The sequence below is a fragment of the Trachurus japonicus genome, chromosome 10 (genome assembly GCF_045865225.1).
Source record: "Trachurus japonicus isolate A0001 chromosome 10, Traja_1.0".
Taxonomy (NCBI): Eukaryota; Metazoa; Chordata; class Actinopteri; order Carangiformes; family Carangidae; genus Trachurus; species Trachurus japonicus.
The window spans coordinates 18,313,494-18,336,172 of NC_140916.1; the positions used below are offsets into that span (position 1 = coordinate 18,313,494).

General features: G+C 42.4%; 1 protein-coding gene across 1 annotated transcript; it reads left to right on the plus strand.

The window, feature by feature from the left end:
- Positions 1-426: 426 nt before the first annotated feature.
- slc43a1a (solute carrier family 43 member 1a) lies at positions 427-22,639 on the plus strand. Its single transcript, XM_085789725.1, has 15 exons — positions 427-708; positions 5,728-5,891; positions 6,386-6,578; positions 7,255-7,310; positions 8,389-8,465; positions 15,755-15,847; positions 16,621-16,754; positions 16,863-16,993; positions 17,322-17,468; positions 17,578-17,613; positions 17,714-17,849; positions 18,107-18,230; positions 18,332-18,405; positions 19,556-19,679; positions 19,960-22,639. The coding sequence occupies exons 2-15, from the start codon at positions 5,738-5,740 to the stop codon at positions 20,155-20,157; spliced, it is 1,677 nt and encodes a 558-aa protein (XP_085645851.1). The 5' UTR covers positions 427-708; positions 5,728-5,737; the 3' UTR covers positions 20,158-22,639.
- Positions 22,640-22,679: the final 40 nt, after the last annotated feature.

Sequence of the window (22,679 nt, forward strand, 5' to 3'; positions counted from 1 at the left end):
GTGTTATTTACACAGGGAGCAGAGACTTTAGCCTCAGTTTTCCATTTGTTTACATGTGTAAACAAATGTCCATTAACATACGTACCCTGCAACTGTCAGGGAAATGTGAGGTATAAAGTAGCCTACTGCAAATCTGTACCTACTGTCTAATTTTAGTTTTTATAGCTCAACATCTATTTAACAATGAGCAATATCATGCCTTATGTCTGGCTACGGCTTAATTTTTGATGCATATAGCTCATTTGAATTCGCCACATTTTTGTCTTAGGAGCTTCTAATAGTTCACAGCTGTAGGCACTGAGTGAGACATTTGCATTGAAGTGAGTGGAGTAAAGACATTTGTCCCTCTGCACAGCATGAATGAAGGGTGGTGACTTCTCTCCACCCCTTTGGCGGGCCAGAGAGAGGGAAGTCAAATTAGGAGAAGGGGAGTGTGTAATGAAACCAGAGAGAGAAAAGAAGTGTGGAGCCTCTCAGGAAACTACCACGAGAGCTCCACAAGGAAGAAAGGAAGCAGGGAGGAAGAGATTTAATTCAGGGGATTGAGGCTCACACTGTTTATTAATCAAGCCAAACAGAAATCAGCTGTGAGCAGATCTTTTTTTTTTTTTTTTTTTTTTTAATAATCTGACTTTCACTTAGTGAGCAACAAAAGCTGTTCAACAAAAGACACATTTCCAGCATTTCTCCTCTCTGAGAACAACTGAAGTAAGTAAAAGACCGTTTCCACCTTAAATCTCCACTGTGCTGCTGCTGCTGCTGTGTTAATAAGTGTAGTATTAACTGTAATAAAGTGTGTGTAGTGGCGGCATGAGGCTGACCGACCGGCTGCTCACAGTCACACGTGGCATCTCGTCTCATGGATGAAACAACACAACTTTACCAACAAAAAGTCAGACTCAAACTCCACAAATGGCTCCCTGTGTATGCGATGTGTGTGTGTTTCTATGTACAGTAGCCTATTTGTGTGTGTGGGTGTGTGTGTGCGCGGATGTGTGTGTGTTGTTTGTATTAGTAAAGGTATGAAAGTGTCACAAAGAGTAAAAGTGTCGGTATTTAGCAGCGAGTGGATGTCGAGGCTTTGTAGGAAGTAACTGAATGCGGCTTTTACTGTATTTTCTTAGCTAATCTTCTCGACGGCTAAATAGTAAACTGCTGCTGCTGTGAACTGACTGACGGGGTCTGTGGTAGTCTACGGACACAGCTACACACACTGTATAGTATTTAACTTTATTTCAAACACCCTTTTCTGTCGCTTGTTTCTTTTTTCTTTTCTTTTTTGTAAATCATGTTGAGCCAGACGCAGGCGGGTAACCATCAGGAAGATAACATGCGGATGGCGCCTTCACGTGCACCCATTAAAGTTAGTTAGTTAGTTTTCAAGACAGATAGCCTAATAATAGGCTAATATATGTTTTAAAAAGAGTTAGCAAACGCGTTTAAGTGGATTTTCTTCGCAGGAGAAACTGTGCAATTGAGACTAGAACCACCACGATGACAGACACGATTGATCTGTTTCACGGATTATCCCAAAGTTGTAGCTAGCTTACCTGTCAATACTGTCATTATTGATTAGTTGGTTCATGTCAGTCTGTGAAAAAGATCAGGGGGCAATCACCTGGTTAATTTTGTCTGACCAATTCATTCATTCATCATTCATTCATTCATTCATTCATCCAAATTCCCAGTAGGCTATGCAGCAGATCCTGAGGAGCTGGTAGCTACTGAGTCAGAAATGTTTTATTTAATTCTAGTTTATTGGCCTCAAAGTAGAGTTTTTCAAATAGTTTCACCTGCAATTCACTATAAAACAAAACTAGTAAAGCAAATATTCATATTCATGTAGGTAGGCTGTGTAAGAAATGATGTTAAAAGGTCAATCAATCATCAAAGAGGCTTATGTGGATCAATTTTCTGTTGTTGTAGTTTCAGCTTTCTTTGCTTCTCAAATGACCCGATGTACAGTATCAATCAGCAATTTCACCATCAACGAGCTTATCGAGCAGCCTAATCTCCTCAGCCCTTGTTGCCCCTCTGAGCAGGCATCACCGAGAGGGGGAATGGGCTGAATTCCGACATTTCGCACGGCACGTGAATGGGCCTCCTCCAGCCGGTAACCGGACCCGGCCGGGGGCTGGGGTCATGCTCGCCGCGGGGAGAGGGGGACAGCTGCTGGCCGGCCATGCAGGCGGCTCCGGGGCGGGTTGCTTCTTCTGGACTCCTCGGGGAGCAGAGGCTCCTAGGGCGCGTAGTTTATTTTCTTGGAAACCTGTGAGAATAAAGAGTTTGCCCTGCGGCCCTTTGTGTCCCGCAGAGGTCGGTAAACACGGCTGGTCAAGGTCAGAAACATCAACGCGAGAGAGAGAGAGAAAAAAGATGGTTGGATGGGAGCAGCAGCAGCAGCTAGACTTGAAAGAGAGCAAGACACGTGATGAATTAAATATGTATAACCATGCTCAAGTGTGAGCTGGGCCGGTTTGTTTGGATAACACTGACCCAAAGTGTCATGAAGCCTGATGATGAGCACACAACTTATCCATGGTCTTGAACACTAAACACTTCAGTCTATATTGCATCAGTCAGGTATTTCAGGAAACAGCCTCCTTATATGGTTTTCTTCCCAAAGCAGACTTCACCTGCTCTCCTTACTGCACACACACACACGCACACACACTTAGCAGTGATCCTTCAGTGGATCACAGCTGCCTGCCAACTTTAAAGGTGTCATGTTTTGGCTTGTTTGCAGGTCGTTGTTGTGGTGGGTTGACTTTCCCGCGCTCGCTCGCAGCACCGGGACACTCCTGACTGTGTACACCACAGCGTAGTTAATAGTTGTCAGTCCACTGTCCATAAGAGGTTTCCAAGCAACACAAGAATGTGTGACAACAAGCAAAGGTGGAGGTGGTGGCATCGGGCCAGGCTGCTGTTGTGTTGGATTTGCAACACTAGTGTGTCTTGCATCAGTCCACGTGGTCATATAACCTGAGCACAAGACGAGCAACTGATACCTCGGCCTTTCTTACAGACACGCACTCTGTTTTCGTGACAGACTCCCAGTTGTATTTACAACATTGTGTTCTCCTGGGCAATGTCCGTCATGAGCCTGGATGCAATGTGAAGCATTTATTGTGTGTTGATGCTCATGGTGCAGCCGCGACACTGGGAAAATCCAATCCATGTGACAGCAGCCTCTATACTTAGGCCTTTAATGGACTGTGTCCAGTTGAGTCTGAAATACTGCTCTGTCTGTCCACTCTGCTGCATCCGCTCATGAACAAATACTACATGATTTTTAGAGTATGCACACTTCATACTGAGGCTAATATGTTAAACAGAGTCACAAGACCCCGTGTCTTTGAGTGTGTTGGTTCTGAAAGTGTAGACAGGATTAATGAAGCTCAGACGACCACGGGCAGAAGTCGGCATTCAGCCTAAAAACCTGGATTAACACCTGGGTGTAAAGAGCAGATTAAAATCTACATGGTTTTTTTTTGTTCTTTTTTGTTTTTACTTCATTAGTGTTTATTAGAGCTAATAGTCTGATTTAGTTGATAGCAAGTTGAAAAAGTCACAATCTTAGTCTAAATCACCAATGACGCCTTCAGAGTCAGTTCTGGGTCTGCACCCATCTATCCTGAACTCTTATACTTTAAGAGTCTGATATTGCCATGACTTGTGTTTTCTTATCACTTTGGTGCACCTGTCCCCTGATCTCCCTGCACTCACTCGGTCTCATGCTCTACTGAAGAGTTAGTGTTGTTCCGAACTTGTTAGTTGTTTTAGTAGAAGTGTCTGTCAAATGAGTCAAATCTAATTGTTAGATGATTTGCATGACTGCTGAGATGACAGTTTAAATAATCTATTCACTTGCATTAAATTGAAGATTTGGCCGTTTGGACTGACAAAACAAGACATTCAACAAAGTCACCTCGGGGATTTGCTGAAGCTTGTTGTGACGGCCATTTTATTTGACTATTTACTGATGTGTAATGGCTTAAACATTTAATGGAGAAAATAACGGGCAGATTGTCTGATTCAGAAACAGTCAGTAGGCCTAGTTGCTGCCCTAGTTTTCCTGTCAGTTTTTACTGTCACCTCTGATGAGAGACACCCATATCCAAACCCCCTTGACTCTGTGTACTTTTATACACATTGTACTCTGTGCACCGTTAAGTGTGTGTTCTTAATTAACGGGTTAATTGGTGTGTTATACATTCACAGAGAAGGGTCAATGAGCACCCTCTTACCTCATTTTTTTTGTGTGTGTGTGTGCGTGTGCACTCAGTGGGTTTTTCTTTGTGGGGTGTCAATTACAAAGAAATCCCCCTTTTCAGACTTTCTTCTCGGCACAAAGCCGGTTCACTGGGCCGTAGATAATCGCATTACACGCACGGCCCCTGAGCACATACGAAGACTCATGGGCACACACAGAGACAAATCTGTCCCCATTAGATCCTGTCTCTGTCTCCAGTCACATGCATACACACCAACACACACCCCGACACACACACACACGCACAGGAGATGCCCTCATTAGGAACTACTGAAAGTGTTTCCTATTGGAGACCTTCACCGCCAGCGGCTGTGATTTTTCCGCCCTCTGTTCCTTCCTTCTTCTCCTTGGGCTCAACACTGAATGGAAAAGCTGGTTCATTTTGGGGTCTTTTGTGTTTTGTTGCCAGATGTGTGTGTGTGTGTGTGTGTGTGTGTGTGTGTGAGAGAGAGAGATCACCATAGGATGACCATGACTGTTACTCATATCAGGTTGAAATGACTGTGACATGTCCTGTGTGTGTCTGTGCCTGAGTTGTGTACCTTTGAGGTGGTCATGACTAACCTGAGTTTATTTGATGAGTCATGTCATCAGTTTCCCGTTTTATTTGTGTGATGTTTACATAAAGCCAGAATCACCTCTTACCTTACTTGACCTAGACAGATAAACCCAAGCACTTAACTGCGTTTTCATGCTGTTTAAAGACCCGTCAATTCATCTCTGTGCTGCTTTCAGAAGGAAATGTTGTCCTATCTTAAAATGCAAACCCTATTTCCAAAACAAAAGCAGAGAGCTGCTCGGCTGACAGCACAGTGTGTGAGCTGCTGAGGTGTCAGGTACCCAACTGGGCTTTAGGAAACAATTTACAGAACAATGACTTGTCACATTCGCATTGTCTCTAGGTTGAGAGGAAAAGGTGATGTGTCCTTGTGATGAAATATTAAGGTAAAGAAAAGTCTGCAACACCAAAGGAGCTATTAAACCAGTCTAACATCTGAGGAAGAGCCGTTGGTGCTCGAAATGTGACATAGCTTCAATAAATTGCATTGGAGCTCCTTTGGTGTTGCGGACTTTTCTTTACCTTTATGTTACGTCTTTTGGTCCAGCACCCACCAAACATTGGGCAACAAGGATATGCGTGCTGTTTTTTACTTCTATCCTTATGATGAAATATCACGCTTTTCTGTTTAGTGGAGTCAATAGATGGAAAGATGGCAACATTGGCAACCTTTAACACGCTCCTCTCTGATTGGAACAGGAATAATATTAACTTGTTACCAACAGAACTCATCAGTGGAAACAGTATGTAGAACAGAGCGAAGCAAAAAATCTTCAGAGGCAACTATCTAGATTCATTTGGCATGAGAATATTTGGTTGGCTGTTTATTTCATAGATGTTTATCCTGGTAATTCACCTCTTTCTGACCCTCTCTCTGCCCCCCCCTCCTTCACAGAGCAGCAGCGATGTCGCCCTCTCTCCTCCAGGCCTACAGGAGGCGCTGGTGGATGGCAGTGACGGCGGTTATTGAAAACCTGCTGTGTTCTGCCGTCCTGCTTGGCTGGGGCTCCCTGCTCATCATGCTGAAGAGGGAGGGCTTCTACTCCCACCTGTGCACAGGTAAAATCAGCATCGCTGAATTTGTATCTGCTGTTTGTGCAAGACCACAGAGATCAAAAATCATACAAACTTTGCTTTATCATCCTTGGTGCATCCTCATTTCGCCTAGTTAAATGAACATCTGAAGCCTGATTTTAATTGATAACATCTAACAGAAATCTGTTTCATAAAGCATGAGCTGCTACAGAAACACTGATAATGCTACACCAATGACCAATGTCCATACACAGTCCATATTATTTGAAAGGGGAGTGGAATAGCAGAGAGTCTTTATCCTGTTTGGCATTTGACTCAAATCAATGTAAGCTCTTTTCAAACGTGTAAAGGGTAAAATGAACAGCAACAATGAAATGTCTCTTTTCTGTTTGTTATTTTCCTAATCATCTCCACTTTGCACCAGATTGAGCTCCTAATCCATTGTTGAGGTCCTGTTGAGTTGAAACCTGCACTGCCTGGACTTTCTATTTACTCATTCTTACCACTCGTTTCTACAGAGAATGACTCCATAGTTGTATCTCCGGGGAACTCCTCTGACGGCGAGGCGGAGGTCTGGTTCAGCTGCGTGGACCAGGAGGAGATGCTCAATCTGGGCTTCACCATCGGCTCCTTCCTGCTCAGCGCCACCACCCTGCCGCTCGGGATCCTGATGGACAAGTTTGGGCCTCGACCTCTACGCCTGGTGGGCAGGTAAGTCTCGTCGGCATCGTCACAGATGTGTCAAATGTGTAGGGAAATTTGCATTTTAGTGTGGCTGACATGTTTTAATGTTGAATGTTTAGTACAATTCACAGACAAATAAACCTTTTCCTTTTGGATTGTCTTGTGGAGATTTAATAACGTAATTAACAACTTAATTATTAATGCTACGCTGAGAATGAGGAATGAAAGCTGTGTGACTCAAAAGTCAACCACTTCTCAGAATATACAGTATATAGGGGAGGAAAAAGTTGACCGATCACATTCCCAGAGTAGGAGGAGAGACTAAATTACTGAGCGGAGGTGTGGCGCTACTGAGCGTATAGTAGTGAATTCCTCTGGGTGTGGAAATGTCAACACAATTCTACGTTCTTACAAGCTGTGACAATGGGCAGGGATGTGAGTAATCACATATGCATGCACCAGTATCTAGGACATAGCATTTTCCAGTCATTCACCCACTCCACACCTGTGCTGCTCTCACACACACTCACAGTTTTCTGGGCTCATTTGCATATCAGATGTTTCCAGCACGGCCCTGCAGGGGTTTCTGTGCTGCAATTGTATATCCACACACAAACTGTAAATGTGTGACTTTCAGCTCACTGCAATAATGTTATAATACAAGTCAGCAAGGGTTTAAAATGTCCTCAATGTCTCGTTGCAGCTTTTGTTTCGGGATGTCCTGTGTTATGATGGCCGGGTCTGCCTACAACCCTGAAGGTGAGAACAAACATAAACTTAAGCACCAACACGTAACGCTCCATATCAATTAAATCAACTGCACAGTGTGACGTCAGAAATGTAACAAATGTCGTCAGTATCACACACTGTGAAGCTTTGGTTGGTTTGAATGTGGACTGACAGGTGGATGTTCTCCACCTGAGGTCATGATTTACTTTCAGATTACAAGGGGCCAGAAGAGCGACATTCTCCATTTTGACGTTACTTTATATTATATAACACACTGTACACAGCTCAGACACAATGCTCTTCCCACACGTAACAACGCACATCTGCGGCTTCTTTTAAGTCCCAGGCTGGAATTTCCTGGTGATCTGTCAGACGTACACTCTGACATTTTTCAAATGTTGCTCTATTATGTTAACACGTATATATGTGTACTACGTATATTCAAATGTATAACACATGACATGACTACATTAAAGTATGAATACTCTCTCAGAAGAACTGCTAAAAGCTAATTTTAGGACATTGTGGTCCGTGTTGCTGCTTTTCGAGACAGACAGTTGAGCTGTTGCACCAGGTGCAGGTGCGCAAAAATGTAAACAGGGCAGCCGCAACACTGTCGGCACATTTTTTCACATTCACCCTTCTACCTAGTGAATGGCATCGCCCATCACAGCCATTGCAGTCACGTACTTGTACTTTCAGAAAAAAGGTGTGACTTCAGTTTTAGATAATAACACCCTCTTGTAAATGCAATATTTTAGTCCTTTTATTTATTGAGCTCGTCCACCAGCTGCTTCTTCCGCATTATTATTTATATTATGAATTATTATAATATTTACATTGTCCTAATTGCCCATAGGAGTTTAAAAGAATCAACTTAGAGATGTGGCTACAGAAACACAACAATCAAGACAAAACAAAAAAACAGGAGAGTAAGAATGAAAAAGTAACTGGTGGACATGAGGATATTTCTTTTGTCACTTCCAACTTCCTGTCTCATCCTTAAGTGTCATCAGTGAAGAAAAACGGAGAACTTGACTTGTTGTGGAGATATTGTCTGTCAAACTTGCCATGAACTCTTCTCATGTGTTTCTCTGTTGCTCCGCAGTTCTGTCAGCACTCATCTTCTTGGCTCTGTCTCTAAACGGCTTTGGAGGCATCTGCCTGACCTTCACCTCCCTAACGGTGAGACACATCACTCCCTCATCATCAGTGTTTTACAGGTGGACATTGTGAGGAGTTAACACTCAGACATCTGTGGACAAATACACCTCTTGTCCCTCTTAAAGTAGGACTGGTAGGCTTTGGCTTCCTACAGAGTCAGTTCAGTTGTTTCCCAAGGAAAAGGTCTGGGAAAGGCAGCTCCTGGTTTCTCCTGGTTTTGATAGATCATTGATTGGACCTGAGAAAAAAATGAAAAACGATAACTCACCTCTGGCTGTCTGTTGATCTAAATACAAACCACAAATCGGATTAGATGGTCATTGAATTTCACAATGAGAGCTTTCACACATGCACAGTATGTGACATATTACAGTAAAGTTAACTTGATAAGTCTTTTATTTATAGTGTATGTAAAGCTGTCTAAATCAGATGAGGACACTGAGGACAAAATGTAATATTTACTGTAATGTGAACAGACCAGTTGTTAAAGTAATGATTGGCTCCAAGGTGAAGAAATAAAACAAGGAGAAAATTCACAAAATATATTAAATGATGCATACCAGATTCTTTTCATTTATTTATTTGGTTCATTTCAGGCATGTCAATTAGTCATCATCATCACACATCATCTCAATCCAATTAATACAATACACATGACCGAAAGGGAAAGCGGGAGAAGCAAAAGCTTATCTAGTCCCGCCCCCATCACAAAGAAGAAAATAAATCATACAACATATGTTTTCCTGCAGTGTACAATATGTCCAATAGAGCTGCAAACTGCAAACATGGTTACATAAGTGATATTGGGAGGACGTGCTGATGTGAGACTGTGTTTTTGGTACAAAGGAGTAGGTAGCTGAGCGTCTCAGCGTGGCCGGGTCCTCTATTTGTCTCAGCTGACGAAACAGTGCGTGTTGTGACTGGGAGCTGTGTTTATTTACCTTCACATCAGGCATGTGCTTTTGCGTGTGATGTGTCAGCTGGTGCCAGTATTATCAAGTGTTTTATTGTTGCCGCTGCCTCCTGTGTCCTGGGAAGTATTTAGGTTGCGCTGTGTGTTGCTGCTACACTGTGTGCGTATGTGTGTGTGTATGTTTGTTTGGATATGTGCATGTGCGCATTAACGGCGTTTCTCTCAGAGCTGCACATGACTTGTCCCAGATGGAAAGTCTCCCATTTGTGTTCCCACCAATGACGGCCTGCGGTTAACCACACACCCTCCCCGAAGCTCAGCCCACTCACCTCTGTTCAAAACACTCAAGGCCACACTGAGTCTCGTCTTTTCTCCGCTCCCTCACTTCTGTCCTCCTTTCTCTTTTTTCTCTTCATGTCTCCCCGTCTCCCTGCTCTCCTGTTTCTTTGTTCTGCCCAGCAGTCAGCGGAAAATCAGTACAGAGCCGTTTCAACTCCACATGACACGTGTGGATGTACAAATGTGTGTGCATGCTTATGTACACACAGGGAGACGAACATGAAACAGATGTTTTGATAATGAAGGCCCAAGCTGAGTATGGACATATGACCCTCTCCTCTGAGAGCCGACTGTAGAAGACAAGTGTGTCTCTGTGTCCCTCTGTGGACTTACTCAGGTTGAATAGATATTCATTAGCACAGTGCATATAGCTCACTGAAAGCTAAAATAAAAATAAATTACTCACATGGCCGAAAAGTGGTTCAAAAATGAAATATCATCAATACACACATGCCAAGGTGAAAAAAAAAACTTTATTCAAAGACACTGAACTGTATTATACATTTTTTAAATCTATATTTTTGGACTATTTACATCTTTTGAGACGTGACAGGAAATCACGGGGATACATGCAGCAAAGAGCCGCTGGAGCGCCCCTGTGTTGTAAATTTAAGTTAGTACACTAAAGTATGTAATTTGCCAGATACAGATTAAACTAGGCCTATATGTTAAAAAAAAAAAATCAAAATATTTTGAATTTATTTCAGGTTTTCAATTTTGAGCATCTTTTTATTAGACTGTATTTTATAGACAACACATATTACTCAATTACTTTATTAATCAAGATTAGTAGCAGCACTGTTCAATTATATGGAATAGTTCAACATGGACTTTTTGTTTTTAGAATTTCCACCTGTATCTTTATTGATGCTGACTCATAAACCTTATGGAGTGCTATTAATACATAAGTAGATACATAGATTCATATGATTTTAGTAAAAATGATCAGTAATTAAAGCTTTGGCAGGAAAACACTGCACTCTTTTGTATTGTATCACTAACACACAATATTTAAATGAGTATAACACACACACACAAACACACCTCCTCTTTGTCCTTGAGTGACATCTGTGTCCCCCTCTCTCACTCTCTGTCCAGTTTGGGTTGGGTGTACCACACTGACTGACCTCCACACTGTTGTTGTTGTTGTTGTTGTTCTGAAGAGCAAATGACGCTCGGGCACAAAGATAGAGTGTCTTACGCACACACACACATCATGTCCTGATTTAAACCACGTGCTTCAGCTCATATTGGATTAAAAAAGTATAAATGTTATTATGAATTATATGGAAAGAACATGTGTCCTTGTATAGTCAGTTAATGAAGGGACATAACGTAGGGTCTGCCATAAAATTTGATACAGTTGATGTTTACAGTTAATATACAATAAGAAAATAATATATTATTTGTTGAGGTGAGGAAATTATAATTCAAGGCCCATTTGAACACTACGAGAAATCATGTCCCAGTGCCCTCACTCTACAGATGTTATTTGCATTTGTGTTGTGTGCACATTAACTGTGTATACTACTAATACATGAAATCATGCTGCAAACAAGAGCATAAAACTGGCAGAGAAATGATCAGGCTTGCTGCTGCTGCTGCACCCCTTTGTGTGTGTGTGTGTGTGTGCGTGCGTGCATGAAAGCCTGCCTGTGGCCCTTAAAGAATAATATTTAACAAATAATAATTTAGATAGCTAAATGAAATGACCAGGCTACCCTTGGTCACATGATCCACCTAGACGTGACCCTGTCGCTGTGAGAGACGGGCACCCAATGCTGAAAACCCAATAGACGAACTGTAACACAAAAATGATGCTAATTGCATTTTCGTTGCAAAACGGGAGTGCTGGTGTGAGTGAACATTATCAGGTGTATGGTAAGATGACGTGAAGAAGTGAAAATCCTGTGCGTGTGTGACTGTCATCCACCTGCAGCCTATAGCCGCCAGCTAACCACAAGGGGAAAAAGTATGTCAGGCTTCTTGTTTCTGTATGTTTTTTGCGTATCTCTTACTACTAGGTCTACTAAATTCCAACTGTAATTTTCTATATATATATATATATATATATATATATATGTATATATTTGAGCACCTGTCCCCCCAGAGGTCTCTGCAGAATGAATGAAGAATGACAACTGGAATCACACAGAACCAGTTCATCCGAGCCAAACAGCCTGTTTAAACAACTTGTAAATGTGTAGTTAGTCACTGATTAGAGGAGTTCAGGATGTAGGTGTTTGCTTTTTGTCAACAGTTTCAAGTGTTTATATGACCTTAGTGGAGAAATGTATCTCAATATGTTTTCTATTTTAAAAATAGTTTGATGTTAACATAAATAGGTAGCAGTGTGAACGGGTAAACTACTCGACCGTTTCAGTGGGTTCAGTATGTAAATGAATATGGTTACGTATCAGTCTGGATGATAACAGCTGGTAGTGTACCTGGTTTGTAGGTGTGTCTGTGCACGTATTTGGTTTGTTTATATGGGAGTAAAAAAAAAAAAAAGATAATGTAAATTTAAACAGTAGAGTAGAGAGATAAGACAAAAGAGATAATGCAGCCATCTTTAAAGACTATGTTGCAGGTTCAGGTTTGCACAGTGTAAATGTAACAGGAACAGTTCTGTGAAGGATGTTGCTTAATTTAGCAAAGGGTTGAGGTTGTGCCCTGCAGCCCATTGTGGCTGCATCTCTTCCCTTGTAAAATTTAAAACTGATTGGCCAAAAAAAAAAAAAAAAAGCATAAGCTTTGAAAAATGTCCAAATCTCATTACTCAACTATTTCTTCAAATCATTAGTTTGGGCTGATCTCTAGCCTCATTAACCTGTGTGAACACACCCATGCGGTTCTGAGGTTCATACAAGGGCATGGTTGCATAATATAGAGGAGAATCACTCGTGACAGAAACTTGTGTGTCACCTATCACCATTGAAGAGGAATGAAGCCGCTCTCCTTGAATCTGTACCCTATCAGACGGCGGTTGCCCTTCAACAGCATTGGCTCAGTGCAGGGGCCTGTCTGTTCACATCATAGTGAGACAAGTGCTTCCGCCTGTTCCTCGTAGAGCTGTCACTCTTCCACGTGCTGCCTTCAGGGTCGGCCGGCAGAGAGGCAGAGCTGCTTTTAAAAATTGCTCAACAAATAAAAAGACATTAGAGGGTTACACAGGGGGGCGATTCTTAGAAACATGCCTAGTGTCAAATACAAGGAAATCTCAAGAGCAGCAGCGGCGGTCATAGACTGAGATCTACACCCTCCATGAAGGGCAGTTGAACCAACGTCTTGACATGTGGCCACTTTTTTTTGAGTTATGTAAGTTGACTGCAGCTGGACAAGAGTGCTGTGCCAACGCTGTGAGGAGTAAAGGGTTTGATGTTCAGTGACAAAGGGAGCCGGAGAGCTGAGGTGGAGAGGAGAAGCCGGCGCTAATCAGCTGTGGTTTCCTGCTGGGAGCTCCTCAGAGAGAGAGAGGGAGCTGCAGCTGTGGCTTGGAGAGATCAGTCAAACCCCCCCCCCCCCAAAAAAAACTTACTCCCACTGTCTCTCTCCTACTCATCCTCTTGTCCTTCCTTATCTTTCATATACCTCTCCTCTCCTCTCCTTCCCATCCCATTATATTCAATTCCCTCTCCTTCAATCTACCTCTCACAGCCTCATGCATCAAAATCTCTCCGCTCATTAAGCTACTATTTGGCCCGCTCTCTCAGCAGTTGAGGGCTTAATTAAACTCGGTGCCAAAGACTCACTACACCCAAGTGAGTGAGCACAGCACGAGTAGAGCCTGGACTGATTAGTCGGGACAAGTGGACGGCCAAGGCTCCATCTGTGTGTGACTTCTTGAAACCAGTTGACCTTCATGTGGTCACGTGTTTCTGTCCACATCTCCTCCTGGCACTCTTAGCACGCAGGACACATTTGCTGCAAAGGCCCCTCTGTGAAATATGTATTGTATACCTCTGAAGAACTGCACAGGATGCAGTGACAGGAAGTCACACGTGCCTCTGCCACACGCACACATTTCACACTCTTGCCCTCTACCGTGCACACAATCCTCTCAGACAGGGACTCAGGTTGCAGCTCGTACACCTCAGAGAGCAAACATCGGTTAGCTGACATCTCGCACCGCAGGAATATCTTTGCTTTAACTTTAGCGAGAGATGCTAAACTCTCCCCTGTGTGCTCAGAGGGCCCTCTCGCCTACATTCCTCAGACCTCCGCAGTCCGAGAGAGTCCGGCGCTGCACATCTCGTGGCCACAGACGGGCCGTGAAGTATTTCAGTTCTCAGAAGCGCTGAATGAGGACGGGTGTTCTCTAAGATGTTTTTCTCCCCTCACACAGACAGTGGGGCTCTCTCAAACATCCACAGGAAAGCTTCTTTTTTCCTGTTTGCCTGTCAACCTCATTGTTGTGTCACTCACAGTGACCTTCAGGGGCGGCTGGCATCACCGCAGCCCCTATCACCTCCTTCTTTAAAACCCACTCCCCACACCTTCCATGTAAATTTCCACCTACATTTTCTTGTTGGACTAGCAGCTCTAGAAGTGCTCATGTGGGGTAATTCAGTCCTGAGAAGCCAAAGCGATAAACATCATGATGATTAGAAACAGATACTGTGTTATCAGCATTACTTAAAGCTGCCATGTGTATGTGCATGGGGTCACTCGGGGAAATAAACCCATTATCACCTTAAACTGAAGTTCGCTGCCACTCCAGAGACCTTTATATCAACCTTTAACAAACTGTTTTACATTTTTTAGTTTTTGATTTGCTGGTGAAGTGCATCAGTAGAGCAGTTAGCAGCTACAGACCCAGATATTTTCCTCAGGAGATGGTGGAGACTCAAAACAGAGCTACACAGAGTGAGTAGTTCACAGGTGCTGCTTAACAAGTAAGCCATGTAAACTCTTTGAGGTGATGTTATGTCAGTAATGTGGAGATAAATGTCTGAAAAGTTGAATAAGTTAAAAAAAAAAAAATTCAGTGGGCACTGAAATATTTGATCATATTCTGACACCTATCTAAGTCAATTTGTCCGGCCTTCAGTCATTGTTCTCCCCATGGACCAAGTGTACACAAAATTATATATTTTGTCATTCCAAGTTTTTTTTTTGACTCAGCATATTAACCATTTTCCAACCCTGACTTGATGTCACTTGGTCGGGCCTCAGAGAGCTCTGCGTAACCGTGTAAAAAGTGCACTCTGTAGCTAAAGGGACACAGACACTAGTTGGTGAACTCTGACCCAGCGGAAAGATTAGGTGACGCCAGCAGAAGTTTGGACAACCAAGGTTAATGTTGAAAGAGAATAGCGAGCTTGTCATGCAACACGCCTAAAATCCCACACATGTGATTCTTTAATCATGATTGACCCATTTAAAACTCTAATCAAAGGACACTGAGTGTGCTGCCAGCACAATAGGTCATTGTTATGTTCACTAAGCTACTTACTACTGTAAATAGGTCGACCTAATGTATGATGTGTTAGTGCCTGGTGCCCGCTAACTTGTCCCCTCCGCCGTGTGTCATGCGTGCCCCCACGCTGGGTCCAAAGAGCCAAGGGAAGTTCATCAAGCAGTGGCTATAGATCGGCTTCGACGTTTTTAATCCTAATTCAAAGAATCTGTTGAAATTGCAAGAATAAAGACCATGAATGTGTGTCTAAGTATAGCTTAGTCTGTGTTTGAACAATGGGGTCAAGGCCCAAACTGGGCCATGACTTTGTTTCTTGTTTCCCATGACATGGAAACTAATATTTTTTTAATGAGTCTGCTGTGCAGGGAGATGAAGGTGTTACTGAGTGCAGACTCTGTAGGTAGGAACAGCTCAGCTCTCTGAGTCTGGTTCATCCTGCTGACACAAAGCAGCTGGCTGCCCTCTGCTGGCCAAAGTAACACACTGCACCTCCACCACACATGTTCACTGCACAGAGGCTTAATCGATTTCACATCGGCCAGGTCAAACTGAACCTGGTTTATTAGTGATGATGAATTCCACATGCTGTGTCTAGTTATATCATGTGTTTCTTATGTCTCCTCTCCTCTGTCCTTGCAGCTCCCCAACATGTTTGGTGCTCTGAGCTCCACCGTTATGTCTCTGATGATCGGCTCCTACGCCTCCTCTGCTGTCACCTTCCCCGGGGTCAAGGTAACTTACAAAGATTACATTACCAAAATAACTGTGACCATCTACATGCTATTCTCTAATAAACCATACAGGCATGTAATGTGACCATGTTATGGTGCCTTTTTGGTCAGTGTTTGGGTAAAATCCAAAACCATAGTTGAACTTCTTTTTTACATAGGAGAGCTTGGAAAAGTAAGATTTTATCATTTTTATTTTATTAATAAAACATTTTGAATCTTATGTGATCTTGTGTTGACATCTCTAAATAATCGTGGTCAAGTTTGAGAGATACTGGAGTTAAAAAGTTGGATCTAGAGGTTGATGTATCATTCACCATTTCAGTCACTCTATAGTCAAACTTGAAAGCTGCACTAAGTCTTTTTTTTTTTTTTTAATCAAATTACCATAATCTAATGTGACAGAGGATGATCTGTGATTGATGTCCACTCATCAACCCTGTTTGCTGTTCACTACCTGATCAGGTAACATCAGGAACACATCTGGTGAACGTAATGGAGCAAGTAGCAGTTTAAGAGCCAGATATTTCCCTCAGGGTTTAGTGGAGACCAAACCAGACAGATTTATACTGAAGCTGCTCCGTGTCCGCTGAACGTGTAAACAGTCAACTGTTTTCTGACACATTCGCGTAAAAACTTTACAAGGTGATAATAGGTCAGTGTTGTGTTTACAGCTTCTGCTGTTGCCCACAAGTCCAAGTCAACATCTTAAAAAACCATCTGCTATTTACAAAAACATAATAATGCTCATTGACACCCTGTTCCTCTTCTTTACAGTTGATCTACGACGCAGGCGTGTCCTTCCAGGTGATCATGTGGGTGTGGTCGGGTCTCGCTGGGTCCGTCTTCTTTAACTGCTTCCTCAACTGGCCTAAAGAAGGCTTCCCAACACCCGACGAGGTGGACTACAGGTCAGTGTGGAGCCGGTCCGACATTCGGTGACACTAACGCAGAGAAATAAAGAATCCTCATCCTGAGCCTCCAGACTTATCGTGTGTGTGTGTTTGTGTGAACAACAGTAAGATCCTCACCACTGTGAAAGAGCCCCCCTCGACGGACGAGAAGGCGCTGGAGGAGAGCTTGAGACAGAAAAACGGAGCCATCCGACACTCCACTGAGAAGCTTCCTAATGGTCATGACGCTGCACCCAGTGAGTCAACAAACACACATGGCAAATATTTGCTTCTGGCAGTTCCCAAAGTTTTTTTTTTCCGTGTTCCTAACCACAGGTCACATATGCCAACAAAGTGTCACTGAGTCAAACCAAATTATTCTTTCTCCTTATATTGTTTTGCAGTTCTTGAAAAAGCTGAAAAGGAGTAAATTAGAAGAGAAAGTCTTCATTTGTTTTCTACATTTAGGATCATCTGTATGCCCCCTATGATTTTAATGGTTAATCCCTAATGAGAAATCAATCCTGATGATCAGCCCTCATGTAAAAACAAACACACAAAACAGACCTATCCTTCCATCCTTAGATACCGTCCCTTTCCGCCGCTCCGTCTTCTCTCCCATCTTCTTGTGGAGTTTGGTTACCATGGGGATGACGCAGTTGAGGATCATCTTCTTCATGGGCGCGATGAACAAAATGCTGGAGTTCATGGTCACACACGGCAAAGAGCATCGTGAGTGTCCCACCCTCACAGATGATGACTGTTTTTCTTTATTTTATTTTATTTATTGCACGTTGTTGTGAAACTTGTGAGCATCACTGACTTTTTGTTCGTGTTTCAGCTTCCGATGAGCTGGTGATTGAGGCAAAAGAAAAAGGTGAGTGGTGTAATAACGTGACTTCAGACGTAAGTGCTTAACATAACTTATTGGATGTATCTTTACAATTCTTCTTCTTCTTACTTCCTCGCTCCTTCAGTGAGTTTCTACTCCTCCATCTTCGGCACGCTGCAGCTGCTGTGTCTGGTCACGTGTCCTCTGATCGGATACATCATGGACTGGAGGATGAAGGAGTGTGACGACGAGAAGGTTGTCCCCACAGGCAAAGAGCAGAGGTACATTCATACAGCTGTGTAAAATAAAGTTGTTTTTGCTGTTTTTTCCCATTAATTATAGGGAAATATATAACAGACAAAGGTCGCCTTCCAGAAGCAAACTTTGCTTTCATGTAATATGTGACTGAGCAAGGCCGCCGGGGGCAGATGGGTCACAGTCAGTGGACCGGGTCGTGGCCTTTCCATGTGGTGAAGTCAAATGTAAACATGGCTGTGGATGACTTCATGTTAACGTCTCTCTGTCTGTGAATCATCAGAAAGCCCGGTGGGAGAGACCGTAAGATCCAGAAAGTGACCAATGCCATGAGAGCCTTCGTCCTCACCAACCTGCTGCTGCTCGCCTTCGGCTGCTGCTGCCTCATAGACAGCCTGCCTCTACAGGTAGCACACACACACACACACACACACACACCTGAACACACATTATAGCAGCAAGGGAACAAGAAATACAACTCTCACAACTTTTCTTATTTTCTCTTTAGATTTTGACCTTCATCCTCCACACTATGGTGCGAGGCTTCATCCACTCCTGCTGCGGAGGCCTCTACGCTGCTGTGTGAGTGCTGCGCTGCTGCTGCTTCATCACACACACACCAGAGCTGAAGCTCTGAAACACACCATTACATTTAAGAGGAAACTGGATACATTATCTTAGGGGTGAAAAGTTTCCCATTTAAACCACAAAGCGGCTGTCATGATGGTGTTATGAGTGAATGTGCTTATAACAAAGTAGAAAAACAGAGTAAGAAAAGTGCTTTTAGTTTCCACTTCATTAATTAGACATTCAGCCAAACACCTTTACAATATTTAAGACCTGGAGAGGAGACAACAGACTCTTTTCTGGCCCATTTAGAGTCGTTTCACAGCACCATATTATCACAGAACATAAAGCAGCAGTTTACAGTGTGATAAAAGCAACCAGATGTGGTGACAGGACCAGGGGATGTTTTATGTGTGTTCAACAGCCACTCCAACAATTTCTTTTTCAAGTATTTCTCTGACTGTTTCAAATCAGTATTCATCTGATCTTGAACCATGCAGAACATTGTTAGGCTATATAATAGTACACATGTAATTTCTAACTCCTGTTGTTTCTTAGAGAATAGAATAGAGAAGAATAGAAAGACTTTATTGTCCACCGTAGTGGAAATTTGTCTTTGGCCTCTCCAAGACAACAAAGCATAAAACAATCAAAGCACTCCACAGCATACACATAAAAGACATAGAAACAAGAAACAAACTGAAATGTTGTGCAAAACAGGCATAGACAACAACAGCAGCAGATACAACAGCCCTCTAAGGGGGTTGCCAGGTGCAGTCAAACAATCATAACATATTCAGAGCTTGTATGGCCTGTGGAATAAAGGATTTCTTAAACATTTCCCGGCTCATCCTGGGAACTCTGAATCTTCGGCCTTTACTATAGAGGAAAGCTTCTTTTTTTGCTGCACCTTCAGGTTGCCATACCAGGCAGCTATATTAAACTTCAAAATACTTTCAACAAGGCCTCTGTATGTCATTTCCAGTATATGTCAACATCCATTAGTACATCCATTATCTCATATGTAAACAGCTATATGCAGCAGACCTAAAGTATCTGCATTAATTGAATTATAATACAATCTGTGAGAAGTAACGTTTGATGAATAACAAGCTGAGAAGTGTTGGTTGGGACTCTTGGTAACCACCCAGTATCTGTCCCACAGCTACCCGTCAAACCACTTCGGCACCCTGACCGGCCTCCAGTCCATGATCAGCGCCGTGGTGGCCCTGCTGCAGCAGCCGCTCTTCATCGCCATGGTCGGCCCACTGAACGGAGACCCCTACTATGTGAGGAGCCACTTTTAATATTTTCTATTTTCTTTTATTTTACTTTTTTTTATTCTTCTTTGCTCCTGTTTTTAACTCTGTGTTTTTATGTTGTTTTATGCTGTTCTTCTTTTTTTTTAAATGTTTTGTCTTTATGTAAAGCACATTGAGTTGCCTTGGTATGAAATGCGCTATATAAATAAAGATGCCTTGCCTTGCCTTTATTTCTGCACATATACACACCTCACACAGAGAAAGTAAACTGTGCCTCATACTTTTCCTCCCCTCCTCCGTCCTGCAGATCAACCTCGGCCTGCTCATCTTCTCACTCAGTGGTTTCCTGTTGCCGGGTTACCTGCTCTACCACCGCTCACGCCTGCAAAGGGAAAAGGACGCCAGAGACAAGCGGGCCGGCGAGCAGGAGATGCAGGCACTCAACCACGCCGAGGCCAACGGGCACAAGCCCCACAGCAACGGTGTCGCTGCTGTGGAGGCTTAGACAGCGCCGCAGGAACCGAGAGTTGGGGGAAATTGTAGGATTTATTTTTGTATGTGCCTTCAAAAGGAGCGCCCGCAAGCAATACAAAAACAAAGTCCATGTCAAACTATGTATATCTTGATATGGCTTTAGTTTTTTTTTCATTGCTGGTGCAAATTTTGCTCACCACAAACCATATCACAGAGTAAACAGGACCCTCGCCCTCCCCCCACCCTCCCCCAGGAGAAGATGTGTCATCATCACTTGTTTCTGTCTATTTATTTTTTTTGGTTTAGATCAACAAACCAAATTAGCGTGATGTTGTTAAAGCCATAGATTTCACTCACATGAACACGCACAGCCGCACGACGCACGTGCCTCTTTGTGTCCGACTGCATACGTCACGGTACTTGAAACACTGTTGTGTAGTTTTCACAGCCCTCTGACAACCATCCCCATCCTCGCTAACACCAAAGAACAGCTTAGTGACATTAGCAGCATTTCACTCGATAGTTCGTTATCGTACCACAAGTTTTGCTAATGGGGCAAATGTTAAGTATTTGATTCCACTCTGATCCCCTCATTTAAAGCTATAAACATATATCAATACACTATTAAAAGCATGTGAACGTCTGAACACCAAAGCTTTGGTACAGATAGAGAAGGTTTTGGGGGCTATTTTCACTGTCATTCACACACACAGACACACACACACACACACACACACACACAGATAGGCTGGTTGTAGAGACACATATCTACCTCCTCTGTTTCCTTGTCTTGTACTGTCTCTCTGCAACCGACTCCTATGTCTGTCTATCATATGTTTTCTTTTTTAAATTAGGAAATATTAATCCCTTAAATGTCAAACAACATCCCAAATGACAGATTTAATCAGTGCAGGATTTTCTCCTTGTGTACTTATACCTGTTGCGGCGTAATGCTGATTCAGCCTTTGCGTTTCTAGAGTTTTTATACATAGGAAAAACATTTTTTAAAGGAAATTTCACAAGGAAAAATATGACTGATTTTTTAAAAATTCTGACCCACAGTGTGTGTCAGTGTTGTTAAACACTTTGTACTGCTTTATGCACAGAAATGAACTAGTGTGTGTATAAAATATGTATTTAAGTGTATTTTTTATACTTTAGCTGCAGTAGCATTCAAAAGGGAAGCGTTTGTTTCTGTATGTTATTTTGTAGTGTGCTGATCATACTGTGTTGTCTGCTTTTGCTTTTTTTTTGTCATGTATCGATTTGAAGCAAACAAACCTCCAGCAAAATTGTATTTTGTAAATAGAAACTGAGGTGTGTCTTTTATTTTATTATATATTCTGCTTGCTTTACTATATATTGGTGTGTACAGTATATTACAGAATATGAACCAATGGCTGAGGAGTCAATGGCTGCAGTTAAACTTGTTGATTTTTCTGTTGTGATGTTATGAAGTTGCAGTGAAAAGACAGATGTAGCTGCAGCTGTTGATCTCCTTGTTGCAGCCAGCCGCACATGAAAACAGAAAAGTGTACATTTCTTCCAAAGTGACAACAAAATGTATCCGTTCTGTACATGTTTGTTCTGCACACAGCAGTAGTGTCATGTAGATTTTAGAAATCAGTTGTAATGTATAGGTTTTCATTTTTCAGTAGGTCCATTTCAGTGAGACAGCTTTAGGTTTTGAGCATTAGACGACTTTTCCCTCCTTCTAGGGTGCATTTCTTTTCTACATGTGTTCATCTCTCACACTGTGGATGATCGAGACTCTGTGCTTCGCTTCCTTTCTGTGCCTTTGCTTCCATCCTGAGTGTGAGCTTATGCCTCTGCCAAATGTTATCTTTGTAAACCAAAGCCATGATTAGGGACTGTAAAGGTAGTTGATAGTACAGTACATTTCCTCAGGAGGACATACAGAGGCAAAATAACACAACTGCCTTACGACAAAATGTTTCATCACCAAATTGGCTACACTATTTTGATTTTCATTGATTTTTTTTTCCAGGTGTTAATTCAGCTTGGTGGTCATTTTAGAGGCTGTGGTTTGTGCTCTTCGTTATAACAACTGTTAGGTGTATTTCAATCACTGTTGGGAAGGTTTTCCAGTTTCAGTTACTCTGTCTTCCCTCATGTCAGTGTTTTATATTTTAAACTATTTTACCAGCAGTTCCAACAACTATCTGACCTCTTCGTACCTCTGTAAGACACCTTAAACGTCCCTGTTGAAGCTGACAAATACTGCCAAAGGGCCTTAATGTCACTCCGCTCTGCTTACGCCTTTGTAACTGAGATTTACTGTATTGTACTTGTTACCTAAATTGTGTGAAGTTCAATCATTGCCTTTACTGTCTCCACAACAAAATAAACATAGATTTACTGTAGCTGTATCTTAATATTGTATCATATACACCAAGGTGTTTGTATGTTTTTGCTAAATGTACGCATTTCTTTACCACCTTCAATCAATATATCCAGCTTGTGCATTTGAAAAATAAATGTATGAATGTAAATGTATTGTTAGAGTAGCATTTTTCTTTTATCGTCCTTTTA

Excerpts from the sequence above, each read along its gene's own strand:
- slc43a1a (XM_085789725.1), top strand. The coding sequence starts at position 5,738 with ATGTCGCCCTCTCTCCTCCAGGCCTACAGGAGGCGCTGGTGGATGGCA. Across the intron at positions 6,579-7,254 it reads CCTCTACGCCTGGTGGGCAG|CTTTTGTTTCGGGATGTCCT; the intron begins GTAAGTCTCGTC and ends GTCTCGTTGCAG. Across the intron at positions 18,231-18,331 it reads TAGACAGCCTGCCTCTACAG|ATTTTGACCTTCATCCTCCA; the intron begins GTAGCACACACA and ends TTTTCTCTTTAG.